This window comes from Phasianus colchicus, chromosome 9 (genome assembly GCF_987193195.1).
Source record: "Phasianus colchicus chromosome 9, bPhaCol1.hap1.1, whole genome shotgun sequence".
NCBI classification, from domain to species: domain Eukaryota; kingdom Metazoa; phylum Chordata; class Aves; order Galliformes; family Phasianidae; genus Phasianus; species Phasianus colchicus.
This window is the reverse complement of record NC_143444.1, coordinates 8,706,124-8,726,003: the sequence shown is the minus strand read 5'-3', so window position 1 is coordinate 8,726,003 and position 19,880 is coordinate 8,706,124. Positions and strand designations below refer to the sequence as shown.

Here is a 19,880-nt window from a genome sequence, read left to right as displayed (position 1 = left end):
CCCGAGTGAGTGAAGCACTGCTGTATAAATGCAAGGAGGGAAACCATGCTGCAGGAGGAAACACTGCAGAAGAGGCAGTTTGTGTCTCACATGGACGGAACCTTACTTCAAACTGCTCGAGTACGTAGTGGACTTGAAATGAATTCTCTTTGAAACGTGACATAGTCTACAGCTGAATAAAAAATTTATAAGTTTTATAAGCTGTTGGGATAAAAAAAGTTTTTATGTTTTTTCCCTAGAAATAACCCGCCCCTCAAGATTTCTTCTCATTCTGTTGCTGTTGTTGCATTCAACGTTATGCATTTGTTTTTCTACCATACCTTCAGCTCTGGCTGAAGCCAGGGGGGAGGGAGGGGTCCCCTTTGGCAACAATAGATGGCAGATGAATGCCATCTGTAAGGCTGCAAAGATGAGCACATAAAGTAAATTGCTTTGCACTGAAAGTGCTGGCAGTGCTTTTCCTGTCATCTGGATAAGGTTTTGCAACAAGAGGCTTCACCAAAGTTGAAAAACAAACAAACAAACAAACAAACAACACACACTTCTTCTCAATATGAACATCTAAAATACACTGTCTTCCTCTCTCTCATTCCCACAGTCCAGACAGCTAAATGGAATCCCTCTGCAATATGGAGCCCAGCTCTTCCCCCAGGACACTTCATTGCCTTATATGACCCATGGTGCTGGTCCTCTGACACAGAGACCAAGTGAGAGCACCGCTGTCACATCTGTATGTTAGATGGCATTAAACCTCAATTTCTTTTTTCTTTTTTTTTTCTTTCTTTTAGTCTAAACAGAAGGTTTAATAGTTTCTTGCTACTCTCAATGGATTTATCTTGCACAGGGGTACTTGCACCCTACACTGGAGCCCTACTGTTCTAGTGGACCTTCAGCATTGATTCATCTCAGTCTTCAGCTGAAAGATTCCTTCTTCTCCAAGTTCCTGCAACAAAAGATCTGTGTGTGCAAAGGCAGTCAGCCTTTGTTCTCTTGAGAACTTACTCCAAGAAATTATGTCCAATTATTTAGTTTTGGAGTGACTAAAGCAAGGCTTTAGCTGTCCTGAAATTTCCCTTATCAGCAAAAGCAACAACAGGAAAATCAGGCACTACTTACTTGCTATATTTTCTTAGAATTCAACTCATGTTTATACCCCAGATGAATACCGAGACAGACAGACTCCATTAACAGTACACAAATGCAGCGTATTGCTTTGGTTCATCTTCACGAGCCTGGCTGAATTAATTAGGTGAGGTTAAAGAAAAATCTCTGTGTTGAAGGCATTTCAAGGTCAAAGAATCATCCCTTGCTGCGCACACTGCCTTTCAAAAAATTCTTAGGAAAGTGAACTTCAAGAGAAATGTGCGTATCTTCTACAGAGCTCTGTCAAGTAGGGCAGTAAAACCCCTCTCCAACAAGCAATATGCCAATGCCACATAAACACATCACCTGTTCCTCTCCATCAGCTGCAATATGTCACCACTGGATCAATTACCAAAAAAAATAAATAAATAAAGCACAAGAGTCTCAGATCCATCAAGACAGCAACGCAAACCCACCAAAAAATGAAAAAGATGGCTCATTCCAGGACCTGGACCAAAGGAGTCGTGCCTACCTACATCCAGAAATCCTAGTTAGTTACTTGCATCCCAACATCTTGCCTTTCCACCAAACAACACGGAAGCTCAAGTCCTGAGTAGGAATCGGGTTCTGTGATCCAGAGACTCCCCTGAGTTGTTTAAAGAAGATTCACTCTGACTCACCCTGCCTCCGCCATCATCCCAGGCTATGTTCCAGGCATGCTCATGGAGAAGAAGCTAGAAGCAGTCGAGGCCAAACACACTGATAATCAAATTACCCGCAGTCTTTTTAATTCTTGACTCAGTTTTATGCCACCAAAGCCAATCAATGCACATTTTCAGGATGAAAATGTAAAAAAAAGTATCAGGGATCAATGCAGAATAGGCAAGATGTAAGTAAGCACAATCATTTGCGTGCATGAAATGTAAACAAGGTTACAGAATGTAGATACATTTACAAAAAAATGGTTAAATTTGAACAAAATCATCCAATAGTACTGAGAAAATGAATTAGCAAATTCCAACGGAGAACACTGTCTAAGCTATAAAGCACAATAAAGCAGGAAACCTGGGAAAACTTGAGCTCAAATCACTGGATTTGTTGAAGGAGCATTCATTTCTCCAGCTGGACTCAGTCACGTCATTTCCATCTATCCGAATACACCTGCATTGTGAAGGGACAGAAGGAGAAATGGAGATTGAGGCTGACGTATTGTCATGTTTCCCAGGAGCAGTGAAAAGCGGTTGCCAACCACACTCTCTGCTTGAATTCAATTCCCCAGGTCCCTTGGAACGGGAGCAGCTCCTCCATGACAGATGCAGGCTGGTATGGGATTAAGGGAAGGCCTACGAATCCCTCTTACAATCCTTCTTGGCTGTTGCCCACTGTTCTTTTACAGCCTCCTGTGCCCTCCCACTTACCTGTGCATTGAGGGTACTCACTTTCTCCATCCAGACACTGTGGGTTAAATTTCTCTGGTCTTGAAACTGCCCCGTGAAGCCACTTGCATGTAAAGGAAATCCGTTCCTTAGAGCGATACGTGCAAGGCTTTCTCCATTGTAGTTGAATGTTGTTCTTATCCATTTCTGACCCAAGCACTGTGCAGTCCCCTGGAACACAAAAACCACCATGTGAAGTACTTCCATGATTTGCCTGCAGGTCTCACACTGCAAGCCGAGTCTCTGAAAATGCTGGTACCTCAAACACTTACAGCATGGCAGCAACAGAGAGCCAGGAGAGAAGCTCACTGGGGCAAAACCCTGCCTAAACAGGCGGAGAGAGCAATGAAATGGTCTCCTGTCCTGCCACAGTCAGGGAAACAATTCCAGGGATATCACTTTCAGGGAACCCAGGAGCTCTTCAGTCCTCCTTGGAATTAGGCAGTGACTGAACGAATGACTCTAGCACGAGGCTTGGCAATCCCTTTCCTCTCAGATACTCCTGTCAGCAGCATCTTGGGAAACACAACCCACCATGGCCTACAGCTTTACGGGATTTCCCACACCTTGCTGCTCTGTTACTACTTCCCCAGGCACACTTGCTAAAGGCTTTCCTTTCAGTTTCTGCACTAAATATGCAAAAAACAGCAGCCAAACAATGACAAATGGAGAAGACTTACTTTCTGGATTGCACCGTGGATATTTAAATGTGCCATTAATACATTGTACTCTGAACAGAGAAGATGCTGGGTCTTCCACATTTCCTATTTTACAATCAAATTCGATAAAATCACCCAATCTGGAATAAATCTTTCTTCCCTCCATTTCAGCTCAGTGTTGTTACTGTTCATACCTTGTTCAGCTGCCCACAGGCCACTGGGAAAAGGCAAGAGAACATCGTCATCAGTTCATACAGATGCACCACATGTAATTTTTTTCTCCCTACAGAGGTTCTTCACATCATAAAATGCTTCCAGGACTTCACTTTGAGTCTCTGCTTTTTGCAACAAGAAAGATATTTTCATCATATCTGAAGGCAAAAAAAGATGATGGTTGAGTCACCGTGCAGTGCTGCAGAGAGGCTGTTTCACTCTGAGAGTCACACAAGGCAAGGGGGAAGCAGAGCTCAGGGTAGGGGAACTCAGCAGGCAGCATTCAACATCCCTGTATCTTTTTTCAGAATCCTCCTTTCCCTTGTCCCAGCACTTCTTTAAATTCATTTTCTCATGGTCATGTCACCCCTGGATTGATCCCTTTCAGACAGACCCAACCTCCCCATCGCAGCCTGCAGACCGTGGCAGTGTCCTCAGCGTGGGAGCCCAGCACACTGATGGAGATCTCCTCACATGGGCAGTTCAGCCAAACTCCCCTCCTCCGGGATCTGTGGGTGAGAGGAGGCAGGGAGAGGCTGCAGGCAGCAGAGGGGACCACACAAAGTGACATAGAGAAGAAATTCCTTCTGGACAAAAGAAAGACTCATTGCTGTCAGCCACAGCACAAGTGCTGCTTCACAAGTGAAGCGTATTGGAAACACCTTCAGGATCTGAGAAAAAGTCAACGTGAGCAGTCACATAGCTCTTGGCCACGCAGCACATGCTTTAACCTACCTAAGCAAACTGGTGGATTGGTCCACTGTCCATTAATACATCCAATCTGCTGAGATCCTTCCTGGATATAGAGATTTATATTTCAAAGTTGCACCTTGTGAATATTCTGGCAACGGGAAGGAAAGAATATCTCCATTTTCAATATCTGGAGGTGGGTCACGTTTTCCACTCTTTCCTGGAAGAACATTAACACTTAGAGAGAAACGCAGCAGAGTTTAATTGTAGGGGCAGCCTAGCCTCGAATTTATAATTCTGGTGAGACATTCCAGCAATTTCAGGCTTGGTGCAAATCAGGTTCAAAAGCTGGAAATGATGCTAGGAGAGGTAACTTCCCTCTTCCTCCCTCCTTCCAGTATGATACCAACTGGACAGCAAACAAGAGAAACAGGGATCAAGTGGCACAGCCAGAGACTGAAAAGAGGCAAGAAATCACAGATAGGCTGTACAAAGGCACCTAGACTTAGAGTTGCACTAAGTAGTGGTGAGGGATTAACATGGGAGATGTAATCACAGATTTATCAGTCTCAGTTAGAAACTGTGACAAAAAATAAGCACACTCAACTTTACAGATATATCTTGGAGGAGGTGACCAGCCATTCTTTGTGCACATAATTTCACCATCTTCATTTTCAGTATGATAATTTGTATTGCAGAAATATTTAGCTCTTTCACCTTTGTAATAGTTTTTCCAATTATTTGGGGTAATAGCATTTTCCAGATACCTGACATCACATATTCCTAAAGAAGAAAAGTCAGAACATTTAACCACATTAATAAAACAGCCAAAACTGCAGTAAAATAATTCTTAGGAAGAGAGTTACCAAAAAAGCCTCCTACTGTCCTTTTGTCTATCTCCAAAAGACATCAGTGTTCAAACCTGAATCAAAGCACGTTTCCTTTAACTATCTTGTAATCACTGTATCCCCAAAACAGGAGTTTCATAAAGCACTAAGAACTGGCCTAGTAAATTCAAGTCTTTACTGTAGTTAATAAGCAAAGCTGGCTAACTTCACTGCCTCTAGCATCATGTACAATGACTCTGGTATGCTCTGCTAAATCTCTCAAATTTTGAAGTGTGTGTGCTGAGACACACAAGGCACTTGATGCCAGGCAATTTTACTATGCCTGTGCAAGTGCATCAGCCTCTCAAAGGAGCCCTAGAGAATTTATCAACAGCTAAGCATGCTGTCCCTGCAGCATCCTGTATCCCAAAAGCCTAGACACATGGAAGGAATGTAGTGGTTGTGCTATTGGAGTAACTGGTTGTTTCCACTGGGCACAACTCTGCTCATTCCCTGCATTGATCTCCTGTCCACCGAGGACAGCAGGAGAAAAACCAACCTTCAGTTGATCCTCCAGGTTCTATAGATAGGTAGAAACTGCACTGTGACCAAAGATCTGGGTTATGAGAGAAGTCCTCAGCTCTCTGGTTTAAATTTGTTTCCCATAGTTGAATGATTAATTCAGTGCATGTGGATTTCTTATGGCAGGCATTCTTACTCTCAGGTTCAGGTTGGATATTAGAAAAAACTTCTCAGAAAGGGTGATGGTGCATTAGGACAGGCAGACCAGAGAGTGATGTGTGATTCTATGATTTCCCATTGGCTCAAATTTAACTCATTTCTAATAAATGGATCAAATGTTTTTCAGAGGACATCTCTGCAAAAGGACAAAACACAGGCAAGCATAAAGAAGTTTGTTTGCAAGCCCAAATCCAGCTCCGTGCTCTCTACCTTTTCCTCACTGAAAGTCCATCCATCAATTCCTGGCCTCCACTTCAAATAAAATAGAATGGAGAATACCAGAAAAATGGTTGAGCAACCAAACAAACAAACAAAAAAAAGAAATAATTATTTTTTCCACTGTCTGACAAATTGGTTTGGGTTTCAAGGGGACAGTTATGGAGTCATGAATAAGTGGACTTAATGCACATAACCTGCCAAGCTGGCTTTTTGGATTCCCAGCCTAGAAGAGATGTGGCTCTTCCTCGTGACTCCAAAAGGACATAATCTGGAGGAGGATGACTTCTGCAAATGAAGACATTTGTTAGAAAAAGACACTTGGGACCAAAGAGAGGATGGCAGTGCCTGCCCCATGCCTGGCATGAGGATGGCAGAGGGAGGGCAACAGGAGTCAATCATTACCCAGTGACACAGCTGCCAAACATCAGGAACAAAAAGGTCAAGGACCTCTTGACTTGTCATTTCCCCAGTGCCACTGTCCTAAAATCAAAGACCTTGGATATTTTCTTCCATTTTTCCTCTCTAGAAAGGGAAACAAAGAGAAGGAAAAGGCTGCAGATATGGGAAGGCAGAGGAAGAGAGAGAAGTTAAGGTGTGCAGAAGTCTGTAAAAACGTAATAAAAATCTTAACATTTCTCATGGCACCAAAGGTAGCTCTGCCCAGCATCTGCAGACTCCTATCTGATTTTTTAACAACACTACAGGAAAGAAGCAGCAGAGAGGAGCTCCCAACCTCCAGAAGAGCAACAGCAGATGGGAAAAAAGTGGTCTCACTTACAGCTTACTTTCCAGCCCAAAGCTCTCTGTCACTAACAGTGTGCAGCTTAGGCTGGAAGTGGATTTGAACAGGCACTGTGCTGAGGTGTGAAAGCTGAAGGATGAACATCAACAGATGGGCAAGTCAGAAAGGATGCTTTATGCCCATTGGGGAACTGCTGGGAAGCACAAAACCCATTGAAACCACAAAGCTATGGATGGGCTCCTAGTGCTGTTGGCAGCAAGAGATGAGCAAAGCTTCCAGAGGCACCGCGGCTGCCTTGCAGGGCCCCTCTCATCCCTCAGCCCTCACTCTTTGAAGCACAGCCCCATTGTTTGCTCATCTTTGAAGTGCCAAATGGGAAACATCCCAGCAGTCCTGCATGCAGGGACAATAAATCAGCAGCTGGTATCGCATTGAGGTGGGCGGCAATGGGCAGCACCCACCTCCCATTTGCACTAATTGTTTTTGGAGGAATGGTTAATGACACGTTTTTCATTTCCTTCTCCGCATCCCTCCTCCTCATTATTGTTTGTAAGCAAAATCCTTCCAGGAAAGGGCTGCAAGACCTTGTGTTGCTCTTGTGTTGTTCATCCATCAGCTGAAATCCAAGGCTTCTCTTCTTAACTCTCCCCTCTCAGCCCTGGGACAGCTCCTGTCCAGAAGCTCCTAGGACCTTTTCTCTTCTGCAAGTGCAACCCAAAGCACTCCAGATAGGGCCAAAGCCCCCCAAAGGCCCATGAAATCTTTTCCAGGTATAGCTGTGTCAGTTTCAAATACATCCCTCCATGGTAGAAGCTCTCCTCTAACCTCCACACCACCACCCAGCACTGGAGCTGGATGCCCTGCAGACCATCTCCTTGTCTTCACCAGTAACTACCCATTAGAAGATTCTCTGTTTTTCTTAACTTTATCTCCTGCCCACATGTTATTTTCCAGGGGTGCTGTCTGGATGTAGGCAGGATCCTCAGAGCACTGAGGAATGGCTGAGAGCATCAGGTGAAACTTCATCCACTCCACTGTCTCTCATACCCAAATCTCTGCAATCACTACTGCAGCTGCCAGAAGCCGCCCAGCTCAGGGCTGCAGGATGAATGCCCAAAAGCACCTGGCTCTTTGTATGAGATTGTCTTTTTCTTGAGCAATCACCTGGCAAAAACGGGTTCCAATGTTTACCTGGCTTCTGTGTTACTTTAATTCTTACACAACTCGGCAGCAGGAGTGGAGGACTCAGGGACATACCTTTGTTATTGCACGAGTAAAACTCTGCTTCTGTCAGTGACACAAAGGGGACTGCTGCCACCCTCATAACAGCTGCTAAGGCCAGAGGCACCACAGTAATGGGCACCCATTGGGTTTGTTCCATGTATGGGAAGAGAAGCTGTAGCTGCCCCGTCCGTGGAGGTGTCAAGGCCAGAGCCCCATCACTGAATGGGGGTCCAGGCATTCTGGGGGCATCCAGCCCATGGCAGGGGGTTGGAACTGGGTGATCTTTGATGTCTCTTCCAATCCAAGCCATTCTGTGCTTCATCCCAAATGTCCGCCTCCAGCTTCACTTTTTGCAGTCTACTGTGGTCAAGGAGGAACAAACACAGCCCAAACATGCACAGAACCAGACATCACAGGCTCAAATCTCAGCTCAGAACACTTTGTGACCAAGCCTGCCTGGAACAGCTTTTGTGGATTTAACCACTGCATAATTCCTGCTAATTAACCATAATTAATTAAACATAACCCCTTTTGTCCTCAGGAGAGACATACCTGTACAGAAGCATCTGGTTCAGCCACTCTGGAGCAGGATGGCAGCAACTAACTCCTACACTTTGCCCTCACCCTTCCTGCCCCAGCAGCACAGATGAGTAGAGCTGCAAGCCAACAGGATGAGGTGGTGCCAACAGGAGAGGGGCTCCTGCAAGCTGGACCCTTCCAGCTGCTTTCCCCAAAGCAAAGCAGGACATCTGCTCACACCCTCGTGCTTGGCTGTCCCAGGGCATTGCACAAGATCCCTTTTCTCTTTGTGGATCACAGCTGCTCCCCAGCAGCAAGGAATCAAATTGCCTCATTATGGTTTTAGGACTGCTAATTGCCAGTTACAAGAAACCCAGCCAAAGAAGACAATGTCTCTCTTTACTCCCTGAAAGACAACACCGGCCCTGGGGATGATCTCTGGGTGCAGCAGCCCATACACACAGCACTGAGCAGCTGATTTTTCCTGGTTTCTCCTCCTTGTGCATAGACTTGTTATAACACTGTCATTCATGAGGCACCAGCCTCAGTGAGAGCTGAAGAAGCCCAACTTGCACCCTGGTTTTTACATCCATTCTCACATTGCAGTCAGCTCTTGGGATGCTGAACCACCAGCCTGGAGGAGCTGCCTCAGCTCAAACTTCTGGCCTGGTTTTGTTTGCCCTGCAGATTGCTTTCTTCACACTGTATTTGATTACCTGCCATATATCTGTGGGAGGTTTTACCTTTTATAACTTCCTCATATCACATATTCGGGATTAACACAGCTACTGCTACAACACCCTTACGCTTGTACCCTTCATCCTGTTTACCTTACAGGCAACCCATATATGTTTCCCATGCTCTGCTCCTGGGCAGTGCTGGAGATCAGACTCGTTTAGAAATGAAACCACCCACTGTGCTCATTGTGCACAGTGAGCAGCTTTGAGCAGCAGCACAAGTCACACAGCCCCTTCTTCTTCAAGACCCACTGTGTGCCAATTGCCCCAAACACTCCCTGTGCTCAGGTCAATGGGCAATCCCAGTGAGCCCATCCCGAGCTGCAGATTTTTATTGCTGTCACACTAGTAAAAAAAAATTATGCACTTCAGTACAACCATTAACCACAATTACCACTCATTTGCACAGAATCTGACACTAGATGTAGATTTGCTCTTCTGCTACCAACCAATAAATCTCCCCAAGCGCACATGGACCAGACAGCAAGGCAAGCAGTCACTTCCCCTGTAGCTACTTTCAGTTGCCCCAGCAAAGAGTTTTGCAAACAGCATTTTCTCCATTTTTGTTGCCCTGTCCCTGCAAACAGCCAAGGTCAGCCTGGATGGGGCTCTGAGCACCCGATGGAGCTGTAGGTGTCCCTGTTCACTGCAGGGAAGTTGGACCAGATGGCTTTTAAGGGTTCCTTCCAACTCAAACAGTTCTATGATCCTGAAAGCCACAGCTTGTCCTTGGGCTCTGACCATTTGTAATCTCTTAGCCATGATGTTATCCTTTCATGATGTTATGGGGCATTGGCCATGGTGTCTGCTCAGAGCTCCCCTGTGGAGTTTGTCTCTCCTCCAGGACAATGGGCATTTGGATTAAAATATCTGTTAGTTTGCTGGATTTTTGACTCTCACCTGGGCTCTGGAGTCCAGGTGGTGCAGAATTGCTTTGCAGCTTCAAGCAGCTCCTGATGGGTCTGTGGACATCCAGGCTTGGCAGGATCCAGCACGGTGCCAGCTAGCCCAAATTCAGCAGCACTCCAGCCTTGAGGCTTGAGGAATGGGCTCATGGAAGCATCCTACCAGCAGAAAGAAAAAGAACAAACAACAAAAAACCTACACCCTAAGGCCATAAGAAAGGCATTAAAACTGAACACACCCTACACAAAATTCAGCACGGGCAGAGCTCACAAAAGGGATGCTGCACAGCTCTGAGCTCCTGAGCGCAACGATACGGGCCCAGATGAGGCTGCTTGGGGAACCGAGTTCTATAAAGCCCCAGCACCCCAGCCGATAGGTGTGTTTCTTCCTTAGGCTTAATCACCGCACGCACACACAGCAGGCGGTGATGGTGCGGGACCGGCGTCCTCCGCCCGCATCCACCGCTCCGCCCCAACGCCGGCAGCGGTCCGCGGGCGCTCAGCGCCCCCTGGCGGTAGGGGGTGAGCAGCACGGCGCAGCGGGGCCGGGGCGGGCTGAGCTCGCGGAGATGTTTCTGCCGTGATTCAAGTTAATTAGCTCCGATGATGCCTCCGAAGGGAAACGTTCCTCCTTTCGGTTCCAGCCGACTTGGGCCCAAGCCTGTTTTTCATAAGGGCCGGTAAGTGCAAACAGATAGGGCTCTTCCATTGGAAACAGGCGGCGTGAGGCATAATTAAAGAAGCATGCACTGGCGTTTCAAAGAACCGTTTCCAATTACTGCTATTTTGAGAGTACTAAGAGGAAATATTTTAAACAAGACCGCTTCAGAAACAGATGATGTTTGTCATTAGTTTTGAAATAATATTTGATTATGGGACCGAGGTTTCCGTACGCCAGATCTCCCTCTCATGGCCACAACGGGGCTGATGCACTATGGCATGGGAGCAGGCATGCAAATCCTATGGACAGGGCTTCTTTTCCTATAGGAAATGCCCTCCTTCTCCCATTGCCCATTTTTCGTTTATAGAATCATTCAGGTTGGAAAAGAACACTAAGATCACCAAGGCCAACCCCAATCCCCCCAACACCATGCCCACTGACCACATCCCTCAGTGCCACACCTCCACAATTCTCGAACACCTCCACAGATGGTGACCCCACTGCATTCCATACCGACACCCATAGGTTCAGCACCACGTTACCCAGCAGCTTGAGGTCAGTGAACCTCTCCAAGCTTCCTTTGGCCACAAGCAAAGTGGGCATATCCACGTTCCCTGAATCTTCTGGATTCTTCCAGCACTTTAGTGACTCAGGCTACTGGGAGACCCCCAAAGCCTTCATGAAGGCATCCCAGCAGCATGGGAATTGCCTGGCCATGGAGGAGGGCTCTCCACTGACATCTGCCCAGCGAGCTTGTGAGGCTCAAGCAGCAGAAATGCTGGTCCTCAACGGACCATGAGAAATCATTTCCTTGCGCTATTTACAGCAGCCAAGGACATTTTTTCCTCTTGAAAACACTGCAAGGAGGATGTTTCTCATGGCTACTAAGAAAGGGGGGGGGGTCTGCTCTGGGGAATAGTGTGAGCTGGGGCAGCACCACAGCACATCAAAGTGAACCCAGGAGGCCAAACCCAGTATTTTGCTGCTCTTGTGTCAGAGTGCAGCATTGCTGGCACCAGCACAGGCTCTCATATGTGGGATGAGCATCAGCAGGCTGCAGGGACATCCAGCAAGCGGAGGCATCAACAGACAGCTCCTCTCCATGTGCCTGGGCCCACAGGTATTCCCAAATCCATGACTGCTGGACCTGAGGCACACATGACAGCTGCCCCGTCTCACTGAGGGTCAGATGATCCCTGCAGACTCCTGCAGTGCTCAGCTGGTGGAGCTGGACACGGGTGGCAAGCAGGAGCAAAGCCTCCTTTTCCATGCATGGATTTTACAGAGGCTGGAATATCAAGTGGTTTTATCACTGGTGCAATTCATTTTCCAGTGGGTAAGTCAACATTTTCTCATTGAGTCACCACTGCCATTCCCAGTGCAGTCTCCCACTCCTGCTGCCCACTTCCAGGCATGCAGGGGCCCATCCCCTTTCCAGCTCTATCACTATTAGCATCCCCAATCCCATCCCACCACCCCCCTTCAGCCTTTGGTGATGCAGAGCCATGGCTCCAGCACTGGCTTTGGGCCTCCCCGGACCACGTATGAGCAGAGCACTGTGATGATCCAGCAAATCCTCCCTTCCCACACCCACCTTCCTCTCTTCTCTCACCGCAGCCCCTCAGAAAGGGACCATCCACCTGCATCACCGTCAGACACCATCCCTTGGCATGGTCCCAAGCTAATCCTGGTGCTTTTCAACCACTTGTAAGACCATGACCAACACCACCAGCCCTGATGGGCCTCCATGAGCCTGCAGGAAGCATCCTGCAGAGAGCAGTCACTGTGTCAAAGAGCAGAAGGGTTTCAACTTTGGCCAAGCTCTGGCAGGTCCCCAAAGCCGGGAAGGAGAAAAGCGTTATGAAAACACTCATCAGAAGGCAGTGAGAAATCAGATGTAGGTCACTTGAACTCCAGCCCTGAGAAAAGGGGTCAAGCCCATGGGGTAAAGCACAGCTGGATGGGAAGAAGCCAGCAGAGTTTTGGAGGAGAAATGGCTTGATCTGTTAATTTGCTGGCATTCCCCAAGCTGGGCTTTTCCTCCCCTCGGGAATGCAGGACCAGCCTCACGTGCACACAACTGGATGCAGATAATGCCTCAGGGATGGGATCTGGCCCAGATGACTGGGACCGTACATCTGCTGCGAGAAAGCCACAGTGCAGTGCGATTCTCCTTTTAATGCACATTTTGGAGATCATGTAGTACTTTTCTTACCATTTAAAGATACTTAAAAGAGCGCAGGGCCTTGCTTTCACATCCTCTAAATCTGAATGAACAAGGCTGAAATTCGTATTAATGCTGATATCAAAAAACATGACTTGCAAAATTAACTTAGTGCAGTTCTGCCAGTGAAGTTCTTTCTTTTTCACTTACACACATTTACCAGTAATTATTGCAAACACCAGTTCCAGCACCTCCACTGCTGCCCCTTACCAACACCAGGCAGCTCTTCACAGATGCCAAACTTCCAATTTCAAAAGCAATTTGTACTTGAGAACAGTTATCTCCCAAGAACAACCTTTGCTTTGGGCACTTTCTATCTTGCAATTTTAAAAGTGCTGCTACTCAGAAGTCTGAAAATTTGGTGGAGAGCTGGAGAACATAACTTCATCTGATTTCTGTCTGTAGGGAAGAGCTGAAACCAGGCATAAGGGTTGCTGTGAGGCTGGAGATCCGAGCTGGGGAGGAGCAACCAAGACATGACCAAGCAGATGTTGCTTTAGCCATGAGCTGAAAGTGGCAAAGGGGAGCAAATCCTCTGTGCCAGCCCAAAGTACAGCTCAGCCATTCAGATGTAGAATTACAGAACCAGTTTGGTTGGAAAAGACCTTCAAGATCATTGACTCCAATTGCTGACTTGACCAACAGAGTCCTGTCAGCAGCCCACATCCCTTAGTGCCATGCCCCCACATCTGGGGACACAAGATAGAACTTCCCTCTGAAGAGCCCAGGACCCTCTACAGAACAGAGGAACCACGAGGAGCAGGTGACCCTTGGAAAGCACAGGGCAGGGCCAAATACCCAGGTTTCCAGGCAGCTAGGTGGTGGAGGCTCTCCAAAGACGGCATCCCCTCGGATGCTGCATCCAGGGCCACGGGGAGCCAAGAGACGCATTCAGCCTCCCCCTGCTTCCAACTTCAGCTTGCCCTGGAAGGCTCTGCAACCTTGTTCCTTCTGGGAGATTTATAGCTTGGCCCCATGACTGCACTCAGTTCAGAGTTTACATAAATGTTGGGTAAAGTCCATCGCTGACATTTCACGCCATCAAGGACCGTAACAGCTGCTGAAACAGCCAAATCATAGGGGTTCATGCCCTGGAGAGAAGGGGCTTTAAATCTTCCCCTGCCCAGCCACTGACCTCATGTCATTGGGCTGCTCCAGCTGCCGGCAGGGCTGATTCATTCTCCTGCAGGGAGATCTCCCTGGGCAGTTGCACAGAGGCTCAGCTCAGGCACCACCAGCCCAAGATGCTGCCACGCATGATGGAGGCTCCAAGGGATGGAGCACAATCACAGCCTCACCTGCACTTCAGGGAGCAAAGAATACCCTTCAACATAAGAAAAAGCAAAGCTTGAGAATCAAGGAGACTCCCACACATTGCTGTTCCCTGATGCTCAACGCAGAGACAGAAGCCATAGAACCTGTTTATGACTTGTACAAATGTGATGAATGGCTGCTCCTTGTCTGCATCTTCATAAGCTGATGTTTGGGAATAGTTAAGGAGCTGTCTTGACTTGGTTAACTTGATAGCCACAATGTTTCACCAAGCTGATGCAGGATTTATGTCTCAATCAGGCGATAATGTTTGGTAAGCATTTGGTTTTGGGGGAGATTTATGTCCTATCAGAGATCTGACAGATTTACACGGCTGCCAGAGGTAGAGTTTCCAGAAGAGCCACCTGTGAAACACTGAGCATGGGGTCTTACTGCTGGAGGGCAAGTCTCTGTGGACACCATGTCCTGGCCCCTGCTGATGCATTGCTCTGCTAATGTTTTCTAGTAATAAAATGAAACAAAGTCTAAGGGAGCTGCCTGACAGAAAGCATTTGCAACGTGGTTCCCTTCCTCCATCTCTTTGATGAGAACCCATCACAACCCAGCCTCAGGAGGGAGGTGATGTCCATCTCCTTCTCTTGTTCTCCATAGTAAGAACTCAGCAGAGCTGCCACTGAGGGGAAATATCCCTGTGATGCAAGCAATGGCCACAACAGCTTCATGCTTCAAGCAGGTACATCAGCATCTTGAACATCTACAGGTATGGCCAAAAGTAACTGGAGCTGATGGCTGGTTTTTGATTGATGGCTCTAAGCATGCTCTGGCATTGGAAGGAGCCAGAGGTCCCCACATCACTAAGTAGGCATGCTGAGCTTCAAATCCTGGCTCCTTCTCCATCGTGTTCATCGTTAATGTGGGAATTGCTATTAATCAGCAAGTGCTCATTTCCTCATTACTCACCCATAGCGGGACACGGCCAGCATGCCGGCACCTCCAAGCAGTGGTTGTTTAATGACTCGTACCTTGAAGGCATCCCAGGAAAAACAAGCACGAGCAGAGTCACTCGGTGTCAAATAAACCACAAATTTTAGAATTTGCTGAAACAGTGACGTTTAAATGCATAAAAGTTCTGGAGGGGGTCATCAGATTTCAGATTTGGTTGCACAAGGTAGCATTTGGCCAGGACAAACAAGAAGTTGTTTTTTTTTTTTTTTCTTTTCTTTAAACAACTCCCTCCAATCCCTTTTTTGGAAAAGGAGGAAAGTGAAATACAGCAAGAAGGGTGCTGGGGAAGCAGCTTTTCAGCCACACTGTGCAAACTCCTCCTTTCCCAACAAACAATACTAAGGACAGGAGCCCCACAGCAGTAGCTGGGCAAAGGGACACAAGGGTTTGTCTCAGTCCCAAAGCATTGCAGACCATTCTTCAGTTCCCCCCAGCACCTACCTCCTCTCCATGCCCTTCTCTTCCTTTTTCTTCATCGCTTTTGCTGCCTCTGGGGAGTCTGTGTTACCTGTTCACCTTCAGTGGAAAACATGGCACGTGCAGTGGCTGGATGGGGGAGCAGAGCCTGGACCCACCACTGCTCTTCTGACTGGAGATCCTCAAAACCTGGATGTTTTCCTGCTCAATCTACTGTAGGGAACCTGCTTTAGCAGGGAGTTAGGCTTAGTGATCTCCAGAGGTCCCTTTCAGCCCCTACCCCTACAGCCGTAGCTCAAGAATAGAGCTGCGTGCATTACTACAGAGCAAACAAATATCACTTACATGTGTACAGCACATGCAACACGCATTTCCCAAACGATTTTGGGCACAGGCACCTTCCTGCTCCTGTACAACCCACGCTTCTCTCTGTTTGCTTCAATAAACTCGACACATGTGATGAAATCGACTTACACACATGCAGCAATGCCGTCCTCAAAGAGAAAATCTGCAGAATGAGCCATCCTTGGGCACACAGCCCATGGAGCTGCGCAGGTGGGGACACACGTAGCTGCACGGAGACATCTGTGATTGTCCCCTGTGTGTCACCCCTGTCCCCACGTGTGGGCTGGAGGTTGAGATCTGCACGAAGGCGCTGCCAGGGCTCCTATCCAACAGAAGGAGTGTGAGTGTTCTGGCACAGTTAGTGGATTAGGATGCGTTTTTTTAATTAGGAAAATAGCAACTTTGCTGATTTTTCTATTCTGGTCTTGTTCTGCTCTCGTTAACTTCTCTTGTTGTATCAAGCAGCACCCCAGCCCAGGCTCAAGCCCTAATGACTGCTGATGGGAAGCATTTTGTTTCGTAACAGTGGTCTCAGCCAGCAGAGCACATGAGAACATTTTTTCACGAACATGAAAGATGCTATTTTAGAAACTGTTCTCCCCCATGTTTATGGTGCTCAGAGATGCGCCAGCTCAAACACTTTGCAGCCACGTGCATCATTTAACCCATTGGAGCCAGGCAATGGGGTGTGCAGAGTTCCCGTGTGCCAGATGTGTGGTGGAGTGGCCGTGTCCCCTGTAGGTTGGATTCCTGCTGCTTATTCATTTACAGCTTAGCAGCCTTTCCTCCTCTTTTGGCATCCTTTATCCTCCACAGGAAGGTCCTTCTCTTTCCTTATGAGCAGACCACAAGCTCGCTGCCTTGTCCACCTTGTCTCCTTTGGGGTAACAAAGCCCCATTCAGCATTGTGATTTCACATCTTCAGATCTCCCCAGAAACCAGATCTGCTGAGGCCAGCAGGTCAGCTTCAACACAAGGCTCCAGGTAGGTCTAAAAGCTCCCATGCAGCACTGGGGATGCCACAAACCCAACAGCATTAAGGCAGGAGGAGGGTTCCAGCAAAAGCTCCACTGAGATCACTATCCACCATGTCCAACAAAAATACACCCTCCCCTGTCACAGAGCTAAGTGGAGTCACCCAGAGTTATGATTTCCTTTCAGCAGATATTTCATCTTCAGGCTGTCACTTTCACTCAGGCCATGATTAAAACAATAAACCCCAGAGAAGCCACCCTGCTCCCCGTCAACAGCTGCTTCTCCTCGCTGCGAGCCATTCATCACCAAGAGGAGAGAGGGGAAATTAAAGACAGATTATTATTATTATTATCTATAATTTGAGGCTGCCACGCTGGGTGAGTGAGGTCTCTGTGGCGAAGCCTGAGGTGGACCTGTTGGTGTGAGGGATGTGCCACACGCCAAGCACCTTCAGCAAGTCATCACCCTGCGTGGATTACTGCTGCCTACCTCTGAAATCCTTCTTGGGCATTTGTGTTAGATCTAAAGCCTCATCTTGACAAACAAAACGCCCAGTAAGTGCACCATCTTGACTACCAACGTGGTCCCTGTCATCCTAACCCAACCCATTCATCATCTCTGCCATGTCTCAGCTGGGATGGCAGCATGGGACCTTCATGGCCTCTAAACAAACTGGGCGATGAGGATGAAGCAGGACCCTGGTTGTCCTCTGAGCCTGCAATCACAGAATCATAAAGATTGGAAAAGACCACTAAGATCATGAGGTCCAACCATCCACTTACCAACAATATCGCCCACTGACCACGTCCCTCAGTGTCACATCTCCATGGTTCTTGAACACCTCCAGGGGCAGTGATACCACCACTACCTCCCTGAGCAGCGTGTGCCAATCCACCACCTCTCTTTTTGAGAAGAGATGTTTTCTAATATCCAACCTGAACCTCCCCTGGCACAACTTAAAGCCATCCTCATCCTATCGCTATTACCTGGGAAAAGAAGTCAAACCCCACCTCACCACAAAACATCCACATGCCATTATGTAGACATGATGCCAGGCTGACTGCCTTGTCCACCTTCACAGGGCTCGTGAAGGAGATACCTGGAACTGTCTGCTTGAGAGATGCTGAAGAAAACAGCCTTCATCCTGCCAAGCTCTGGACACAAAACATCCTGCTCAGATGTCTCACTTGAGCCATGGTGACGTGTGGCTGTGGCAGACACAGAGCAGCTTTCCTGGGAGTTTATTTTTCAAAGGCTCAGTGTGTTCCATTTCAGTACGGCTGGAAAATCTGTTGTGTCAGTGCCCCGGCCGTGCCTGTGCATATTTGCATTTTCATTACAGTATTTTTAGAGATTTCCACTCCTCGGCCTGATTTGGGAAGAAGTCAAAAATGTGAAATCTTGGACGCTATCACAGGAAAAGAAACTCAATTTTTCAGTCAGCATTAGATACAGCCCTCAGACGTGGTGATGGATGTGCTGCCAGCCTGGAGAGCTGCACTCCCCCCACAGATAAGGGCCTGATGTGTCCCAGGAGGGCTCTGTCCCCCAAGGAGCTGCTCCCAGCCCATCCTACCCAAAAGCCACCCCAAAGCCCAGCAGTGCTAAGGAGCCTACATGGTTTGACTGCCTGTGCACTGAGAACTCACCTACTTCTAATCTGGTTGCATTTTGGGCAGATAGAACCAGCCTTTCTGCCCACCTCCATTGCACATGGTGCACTTTGGAGTGAAAACCTCCTGGACCAACAGCTGCAGGCAGAAACCTATTGGGCACATTTATCTAGTGAGTTCCTGTAAGAGCAAAGCTCTGCAGTCACACAGCTTTCCTCCATCAGGTTGATGTTTCGAGCATTTCCCCCACACCCACTAGCACTGAGGAAAGCGACAGCCTAGATTTTCACTAAAGGGTGCCTCGATCCATTGGCCTCACCTCTAGCCAAGCAAACTCATATCAGGGGAAGGTCAGTCCAACATGACGAGGCCAAGAGGGATGGATGTACTGGGATCCCAATGAGAGGTCACGTTGAGCAGTGTTGCTGGGTAACACCACCTCAGCTCTGCTGGTGTTCCTCCCCAAAGCAGGGTCCCACATCTTGCTGAGGAGCTCAAACAACTCCAGTCCTGTGGTTGGCTTGGAAGCTACACCATTTGCAACTCTGCTTCTTTTGGCAACCAGGCAATCGCATGCAAGGGGCTGATGTTATCATTTCAGTATCAGCTCAAGGCAGGTAACTGCAGAGGCTCAGCAGGTACCCTCCTTCCCTTAGTGGGCTCCCAGACATCAATCGCTCCAACTTTCAGCCCAGTTGCCTTAATTCAGTGGTCAGGAGCCCAGCAGGGAAGCAGGAAGACAGCCAATACACACTCAGGAATCCCCCCAACAATAACTGCTGTACCCCTGAAACAAAACTCACCAACTCCAACCAAGCTTGATGCCTTCCTCTACGAAGAAAAAAGCTCTACCCTTGCACTCACCCACTCCTATTTTAACAGCTGACTGCACTAATTAGCCCTCATTAGCCTCTGTGCCCCTTCTTTGTTTGGCAGTGAAGCCTCTTCCCTATTGAGCTGATCCCGTTTTGTCCCTCACCCAGGCAGTGAGACCAAGCACTTTTCCTCTTGTGGTTTCCTCACCTCCCACCCTCCTTGCCAGCCCCCCACACCCCCCAGAACGTTGCCCAAGCCTCACCACACTCAGGGATCTTCCCGTCGCCAGCCCACGCTGTAGGACCTCAGGGCAGCAACACGTGGAGCAGCTGATGGGGACTGAGGAGCTTTTCCCCCACCTTTTATTGAAAATCATTTCTATTCTAGTGCAAACGCTGTACATTTTACATCACAAAGCCAGAGATAATTTACAGGATAGCTTCCATCTGGGAGTCCCTCCCGTGGCATCATGTGTCAAACCGCCCCAGCCTCATCCATCATCCGGGCGTGATTGCAAATCCCATTCACAGAGAATCGGTGCCTGCTCCTGTGTCGGG

The 19,880-nt window shown here is 47.9% G+C and overlaps 1 protein-coding gene across 9 annotated transcripts; it reads right to left on the bottom strand.

The window, feature by feature from the left end:
- Nucleotides 1–101: 101 nt before the first annotated feature.
- On the bottom strand, nucleotides 102–15,325 carry LOC116230488 (uncharacterized). 9 transcript variants are annotated; one of them, XR_016469112.1, is made up of 6 exons: nucleotides 9,991–15,325; nucleotides 4,127–4,301; nucleotides 3,373–3,900; nucleotides 3,200–3,283; nucleotides 2,523–2,690; nucleotides 102–2,244 (listed from the first exon to the last, which is right to left on the bottom strand). XR_016469112.1 is itself a non-coding variant. In XM_090146073.1 (5 exons), exons 1-5 carry the CDS (start codon nucleotides 10,143–10,145, stop codon nucleotides 2,231–2,233), a joined length of 444 nt encoding a protein of 147 aa, XP_090002199.1. In that variant the 5' UTR covers nucleotides 10,146–15,318; the 3' UTR covers nucleotides 102–2,230. The 9 variants fall into 9 exon arrangements, 1 of the variants encoding a protein (XP_090002199.1); XR_016469114.1 differs by having other exon boundaries at nucleotides 3,373–3,395; nucleotides 9,991–15,319; XR_016469113.1 differs by lacking the exon at nucleotides 3,200–3,283 and having other exon boundaries at nucleotides 105–2,244; nucleotides 9,991–10,154; nucleotides 10,235–15,321.
- Nucleotides 15,326–19,880: the final 4,555 nt, after the last annotated feature.

Excerpts from the sequence above, each read along its gene's own strand:
- LOC116230488 (XM_090146073.1), bottom strand. The coding sequence starts at position 10,145 with ATGAGCCCATTCCTCAAGCCTCAAGGCTGGAGTGCTGCTGAATTTGGG. Across the intron at positions 3,396-9,990 it reads ACCTGGACTCCAGAGCCCAG|TGGCCTGTGGGCAGCTGAAC; the intron begins GTGAGAGTCAAA and ends GCCTTTTCCCAG. Across the intron at positions 2,691-3,199 it reads TCCACGGTGCAATCCAGAAA|GGGACTGCACAGTGCTTGGG; the intron begins GTAAGTCTTCTC and ends TTTGTGTTCCAG.